At 38.9% G+C, this 7,755-nt stretch overlaps 1 protein-coding gene across 1 annotated transcript in view; it reads right to left on the bottom strand.

The window, feature by feature from the left end:
- Positions 1–7,755, bottom strand: part of kiaa0753 (KIAA0753 ortholog) — a 29,422-nt gene that overhangs the window by 16,366 nt on the left and 5,301 nt on the right. The window contains exons 6-13 of the mRNA XM_008424996.2: positions 7,618–7,750; positions 5,863–6,026; positions 5,633–5,751; positions 4,814–4,969; positions 4,150–4,218; positions 2,220–2,307; positions 2,012–2,083; positions 1,320–1,484 (exon numbers count right to left, since the gene is read on the bottom strand). Coding sequence (XP_008423218.1) covers positions 1,320–1,484; positions 2,012–2,083; positions 2,220–2,307; positions 4,150–4,218; positions 4,814–4,969; positions 5,633–5,751; positions 5,863–6,026; positions 7,618–7,750 — 966 coding nt within the window. The remainder of the gene's footprint in view (positions 1–1,319; positions 1,485–2,011; positions 2,084–2,219; positions 2,308–4,149; positions 4,219–4,813; positions 4,970–5,632; positions 5,752–5,862; positions 6,027–7,617; positions 7,751–7,755) is intronic.

The raw sequence follows: 7,755 nt of genomic DNA, 5'->3' as shown, positions 1-7,755 counted from the left end.
GAATCCATTCTCCTGTCTCTTCTCTGGGCCTTTTCCCCTTTGCAAAGAAACTTTCCAAAGACATCTGATCTGTTTCTTACTCATTTTGCTGCTTGTGGGCTCAATGTTGGCGCGCAAGTAACCAGACTTCCAATGATTCACTTCCTGCTAAAGWGCCCCCTGGTGGTTGAAGAAAAATCCACATATAAACGGCGTATAGTCCGGAATATACGGTAAATGAAAAAAAATCTGAATGCTCTCTGGTATTGTTCAGGGGGCCTGACCAAATGTGGAGGCAGGCCGGATCTGGTCCACAGGCCGTAGTTTAGGGACGCWTGCTTTAAACGCTAAATGTTAAGGGTTTTTAGGTTCTCCAAGTAATCAAAAATAATCAGTTATTGCAGTTTGTATGTCATTAYAGTTACACTTCCTTTTTCTTATCCTTAAAGCTGCAAAGCAACTTTATAAAAARCTATATTTTTAACATATTTATTCAAATATTCATTAAGKCGGGACAGTATAACTTAAGACAGCCAATCCAAATCCTCTGCCTCCTCCCTGTGGTCCCACTGCCATCTGCAGACCTACACCGCTCTCGATCACAAACAACCAATCAGAGGCAGGAGAAAGGTCTTGGTGCTGTCAGTCATGCCTGATTACACGCAGCTTAGAGTACAAATGGCGGAAAAGGAACTTGTGATTACACGACAACTGTTTATCCGCCGTCATTGGTGGCTATGCTAACTAGCCTGAGAAGACACGACAAGCTCAAATGTAGGGAACCAGCTGTAGCCTAGCATGGAGTAAGGGGGGAGGTGTGAGAAGCATGTAGACTAGGTTGATTGACAACACTAAGACACTCCTCCTGGCTCTGATTGGTTGTTTCTGACCAAGTGGTGGAGTAGGACTACAAGGAGGATGAAGAGCTCAATTTTTTCACATATTACTTTGTCAGGACATAGTCATACCTTTAACAAATATGGAAAAAAACATATTTGTATAAAAGTTACATAATGCAGCTTTATGAAGAAATATCAAATATCAGCTTTAAGGGGAATGAACCATAAATGACTTTATGGTTCATTAAGTACCAAATGAACCATAAATAAAGGTTAATACAAATTTCACTTGCAGTGTTTTCAAAATAACAGCCGAATCCTGGATCCACAGTCTAATATTCTGATAGYCGACCTCTAGACGGCAAATCAGTAAGCAGCAGCAGACTCCAACTGTCACAACAGCTCACTACAAATAACAAGCCGATTACAGGTAACCTTTGAGGTTGCACCGTGACCTTTAACTGGTTCCCCCCCTATACCCCCCTGCAGGGCAACTCTCACCTGTATTTCCTCCATCCGAAGTAGCATGCTCTCCAGGGTGGAGGTCTGCAGCCCACGCCAGGTCATGTCCCCCATGCCCGTGTTTATGGCCCACGCATCGGGAGCAGTGTCCTTTAACAGATCTTCTTCCTGATGCTCAACGAGTCGCACGTGATCGCCTGCTGCCTATAAACCACGATTTGCAGCAAGGTGACAAAAAGCTGGCAAGATGCTATCATGAGTTCCTGTTGTTTTTGATGCGATACTGACTGATAACCAGAAAAGAATATTCAGAAGGTCTGTCACGATAACAAATTTTGCTGGATGATAAATTGTCCTTGAAGTTATCGCGATAAACAATAATACTGTTGTTCTGAGACCATTTTCATGGCATAGTAACGCAAGAACATATTCTCAAAGATCAATAAACTTTACATTTAACACGGGAACTGGAAAACATCTTAAATATACAAATTAAATAAACAATACAACAGAAATAGCAAATAAAGTGAATTATTAAGTCTCTGTAAAACAAAATTGTTCTTAAAAAAAAAAAGGAGGCTAGTTGATACGAAAGCAGCAGACTAAAGAATTTTGTCATCAAGTTTTTTGTAGAAAGAGAGAAAAACGATAAGTCATGCAAACAGGAATCAAGCTCATTTTAATTTATCATGTGATTAATTGATTTATTGCGACAGCTCTGAATAACGTACCATCTCATCAGCGTGCTCAGAGAGCCGTATCCTCCTAGATCTGTCAGGCTTGTTCTTGGCCACACCTTCCTGCTAAAAAAACCCCAAACAAACAGGATCACTGTATACTCTAGAGGATAAGAAGGTAAAAGCCTTTCAAACATGCACATGTAACAGAATGACTGGAAATGTTTGACACCACTGAGGTAACAGATAAAATCCTCTCCACCTGTGTTTCACCAGAGAGTCGCTGGCTGCCCTCTCTGGCCCCGTGCTCAGCTCCCTCAGCCCACTGGTTCTGGAAAACGTCTTCAGACCTGTGAACCAAAACAATCCTACGTCACAAGCTGCTCTGCAGTGGATGAATTACATTCCCTTTAACCAATAAGACGAGGCATATTCTCCAGAAAACAACAATAAAAATGGCATCAAGAAACTAGGTCGACCTTGGATTCTGAGTAGGAGATTTGTTAGCAGTTTCTTTTCAGAAATACTTGTTTTACTGTGAAAGTTTTTGTTATCCATTTTCCACAATGGCCTTGTTGTAGGTTAAAATGCCCTAAAGGAATCAACCAACAGTGTTTTGCATGGCTACCAATGTTCACATGAAGACGGTCAGTTGTAACTCACATGGTGAAGGAAATTAAAATGGATCTGGAAGCTCAAGTGTGAATTTTAGATTCACTTCTTTGTGTGCAAAGATACACACAAAGAACCCTCCAGAACCCTCTGGAGATAKTTTACTCCAGAGGGTTAGCACTATTTGTTACATGCTAATATAAGTTGCTGAAAACAATTCAGAGGTTTCACCAACTCAAATTTAAGACTTTTTTGCATCACAAATAAGAATTTAAGACTTATTTCTCCACAGAAACGTACAAACGTCTTCCAGCCAACTGGTGATAAATTTTCACTTAACTACAATAGACTAAAAAAAAAAGCTAGCAAGGTAGCTAGCTATCGGTAGCCTCAAATGTCTCGAGTTGCTGAACTCAATGAATATGTTTGAGTGAGACACAAACTTWTGCCTAACAGAAAAGTCACATGAGAAAAAAAATGGAATATTAAAAAGTTCTGTCAAGACAAAATTTAAGAACCCCAGAATAACATATTAACAGTCACCTTACTTTTTAAAATGAATTTAAGACATTTTAAGCCCAATTTTAGCTACATAAATTTAAGACTTGTTTAATATGCACGAGCTTWAAATGTCAGTTGAACTGCAGAGCTGTGTAACAGCTTCTCTCTCTCTCTCTGGCACATTTTGCAACAATGCCGCCAGTCCTAATGTAAACATTTAATATTTGTTTACTACAGAAAGGCTGCTTATCACCAATTTAATTATCCAATACAGAGCAGTAACTAAGAGCTTGTAGAACAAAAATCAATCATTTACAATGTGATGCACATTAAAAGAGCTTTTAAAGAGAAATTGTATTTGACTGAAAAAATGGTGATGGGACATTGGCCAGAATATGAAACATTTGCATGCAGCAGGTTTTTAAGCACAAAACCAGCAGCTTTAACTGTTGAGTTGAGTTTAAGTGATATCAACGTTTCCTTCCGTGAAATCACTAATTTAGCTGTGAAGAAAAAAGAAAATTCACTACGATGACAATTAACGCTGTTTGGACAAAGCGCTGACTGCACCTTGTCCTCGGCTGTTGCATCGTCAAACTCGCAAGTGACTAATTAGGAAATCTTTATTGGTCAACGAGGCTAAAAACTCTGCTTTCCCTTGTGCTTACCACATCGACAGCTTACTTTCATTTCTAATCTTTTGTCTGGGGGATAGTTTTGCCGCCGGCATAACTCCCGTTGTAGCTTCACGTATGATTGCGCTGATTAGTTTCTTTGAGTTGCTCTGGCTGATTGCTGTGTGGATTCCTGCCACGGACTGGCACCGGCACAGAGATTTAGCAGYAGGATTGTTCCCGAGTGATGTGAGATAATTATTTTTTTCTTAATTAATACAATGGTGAATGTTTACAAGAGATTAAAAAAAACAAAAAACTATTATATTGTATTACTTTAATTATTGCGTTTACATATTATATTTACAATTACCGTCAAGTGATTATCCTCTCAGACCTCAACCTGTTTTGTTATGCGTGTTGAATTTGAAAGTCATGAATACTTTGTGTGTATCAGTTTTAAACCTTAATCTCTGAATGTGTGGCGCCTCTTCCTCACTGAGCTGCGTAGTCATCTCCTCTTGATAAGACGTACTGCAAAAAAAAAAAAAACAGCCGGCGATTTATACATGATGCCAAACAGAAGTTTGATTAAGACTTTCACATGAATAACTTATAATCCGCATCCCTAAAACCAGGCTGCTAGCTGCTGATTAATAGGAATCCACAACTGTAGTATTTAACAGTTGATTAAAAGAGCGCATATGTGCAATACTCAATCARTGCRACGCTTATAAGCACCGGAAACGCACCAATCACTAATCACTCAAAAAGAGAAATGGCCTCAATTGTATCTAGATTAATTTATAGGCAAAAAATAATAATAACTTGAATCRTAATCGGAGTGTTGCCTGTGGCTTTGCAGCAAGTGGGGTCTGGCATGAAGGTTAGAAATGACTCAGTGAATACTGAGTAAGGGGCTCATTAAAATTCATTTCYACTCCATTTCATCTACTTGGCATTTTTCCCTTCTTGCAGGGTCAGATCATTTATTGAATGAAGCTGAAATGAACAAAAAAAAAATTACAAAACGACTAATCTGGGAAATGGCACTGATTCACTCTGAAGCAAATTGCAAAGTGGAAGATGTAAAAAGAAAAAGGAAAAAACAAAAAGAGGTGATTCTCGCCTCGTTGCTTCTTTCGGAGCTGCTCGCTGCGTGGCGGCGCTCACTCTTCGCTCGGCTTCTGACTGACGTCCCGCCTGCTCCTCCCCTGGAGGGCTCGGCAGGGGCTTCACCGGGGAGAAGAGGCAGCGGGGCTCAGGCCTCCACCTCTGAGGCGCTCTGTTGGGAAGTCAGCATGGGATTAAAAGGCAMAGGTAGGAGCAAAGACGGATGTAAATAAGAGAAATAATCCTGCCAGACAATGAGATGAAACAATCCTGGAAAGGTTTTGATTTATTTTCACTTGATTTCATAGTGTGATGTTGGGCTGAAACGATTAATCGAGTTAATCATGATTAATCCATCACTGAAATAATCGTTGTGTAATACTTAAAATAAACACTTCTTTGTCTGTTTCTACCAAGAATTCCTCAAGTGGGAAAGTTTTAGTTTTACATGGTTCAAATTCTCAAAAAAAAAAAAATCTCCTATTAAGCATCTTTTGCTATCCAATTATTATTAAACAGTTAATCCAAAAATATTATCATCAGATTTTCTTGCAATTTAGCCAAGAATGKTTTTTTTCTTAATTAAAAAAAAGAAATTGTTTGCTTTTGTCACATTTTATTTATCCATTTTAAATTTTGTTTTAAAAACAAAATTGTTTTTGTTTTCTATAAGTATTCTATAGGAAAATAGGCCTTTTATCATTTTTACAACTACAAATTCTTACTTTTTTAAGTTCTGTCTTACTAATAATTGTTACCGTAAAATCAAACATGTTATCAATTTCGCAGTTGCAGTTCTTTTCTTTTTTTTTTTTATTGTTTCATAAAGATTTACTGCTGTTGAGGAGAGTGGGGCGACGTTGGCATCCAGGGAACAGACTTCTCCCGCTGAGGCAGCTGACTGACTCGGAGATGAGAGGAAACTGTCGGCTGTTGGAAACCTGCGTCTCTCATCTGGTCGGGATGAGACGCATTTTCAATAAATCAATAAATATTGACCGTGACATRTTTACAAAGACAGATGTTTTGAATGTAAGTAACTGGCTCAATAAATACATCAAGCACCTTCATTACGTCAGCTTTTCTCCTCCCCCGGTGCCGCCTGCTCTGGTGGTTAGCGTTTGGCTGAGGAAGTCTCTGCAGCTCCYTCTGCTGGCCGACGTTGTGAACACCAGCCACCAGAGGTTGGTGGGAAGATGGTTTCAGCTTTTGTAGCATGACTTTTCGCCCTGCGGGGACAAATGGCAGACAGAAACTTTGATTTGTTCACATCTGAACAGACACAACAGAAGCAGAAATCATCAGAGTTTGTATATTTTCCCCTTCCAGATTAAAATTCAAGAACTTTTCAAGCATTTTYAAGGTAAGTTTACAAGCTTTTCCAGCATCACAAGTTGGGAGATAAAAACAATTCAGTTGACTATGAATGTGTGTCACAGAAAAAAAAAGAGTCCCACAAGCACAAACTCAGTCACAGAAAGAAGTGTGTGATTTCTATCACTRAACTGCACATGGTAACTGAATTTGAAAATGTATTGATGTTTCCACTGAACAAACTGTGGAGGAGATAATAAAGGTATCAATCCTGGCAATAAAGTCAGCGTTGGGGATTTTTAAATGTCAATAATTTGAATTTATTGTGATAACAATAAATCAAGATTCTTGTCATAATAAGAAATGTATYATGATAAATATAAACGATCTGATAAATGCTCACCCCTGGGTCCTGTACACCCGACTGGTTCGAGAACAAAACACTGATTTAACAAAAAAGACAAAACAAAAAAAAATAATCTGCAAATTTTAATAATATTGTTTAACATTAAAAATATACAAGAAAAAAATCTCAAACAAAATGTTCTCGCTACATTTTCTGGCATTTAGTAAATAAAGAAAATTTGGGTAATTTGTTCCTGACCGAAAACGTGAAAAGTTTCGTTTGATTTAACTTCACACACCAAGAATTTTTAATTTTTTTATGGATGCATGAAAATATGTGSTTTCAACTGTAATTAACGCTCTCCAAATTAAGGCTTTTAACCAAACATTAGATTACTCTTTATTACACATCTGTGCAGTTTGAATATCAAGCACTTAACGCAAAAATCAAACACTTYCCAAACATTSAAAACACCAAAAMCGGAACTGAAGGATTCCAAGCACCTGTATGAACTCTGAATTAAAGAACGCGCTAAGATTTTAACGTAAAAGTAGTTTGAAACCGTAACAAACAAGAGTTCACTCTCAACGTTTTTCCGACTGCATTACAGCAAAATGTATTAATAGATTCAATACAATCCTCCCCGACTGCAGGAGTTGCAGATAAAGCTCATTGTGGGCATTTATGTCATCTCTTGTAGAGGATAGTTCTCGGCTCAATAAAAACCAGCGGGAGTAAACTGCTCATAAAGCTAAGCAGCAGGGGGGGCAAAGGCCACCGCTTTGCACTTCAGTTGCTGTTTTCTATCTCTAAATCGAGGCTCCACGTCAATTTTCAACCTGGGTAAAGCCACTTAACCGCAGAGGGAGGCCAAACACAATCACACATACACAAAAAAAACAAAAAAAGCTGCACGGTGGCTTCCAGAAACAGAACGGGGACACAGCAGGTGCTTCCTATCAGAGTGACTCTACAAGCAAAAAAACAAAACAAACAAAAAAAAAAAGCTTAGAACCGAAGATAAGAAACCTAAAATACATGCAGCAGATGTAGAAAATAACAGTCGAAYTTAGATCTGTGATGACTCGCTGAGAATAAATATAAACCGTGAAATGCACTGAGGTGAAAGAAAAAGAAAAAAAAACAAACAACATGTTTACCACCACGAACAGATCCTCTAGGATTTGCAGGTCTGTGAGGGCCCAGAGCAGCTGCCATGCTGAGAGTGTGGGGCCCGGTGGTGGGGGACGCGCTGCGGTGAGGAGACCTCCTGCGTGGAGGACGGGTCTGGGCCTGCA

Source organism: Poecilia reticulata, linkage group LG13 (assembly GCF_000633615.1).
Source record: "Poecilia reticulata strain Guanapo linkage group LG13, Guppy_female_1.0+MT, whole genome shotgun sequence".
Lineage (NCBI taxonomy): Eukaryota > Metazoa > Chordata > Actinopteri > Cyprinodontiformes > Poeciliidae > Poecilia > Poecilia reticulata.
The sequence above is the reverse complement of the archived record's forward strand: the minus strand, read 5'-3'. Positions and strand labels throughout refer to the sequence as shown.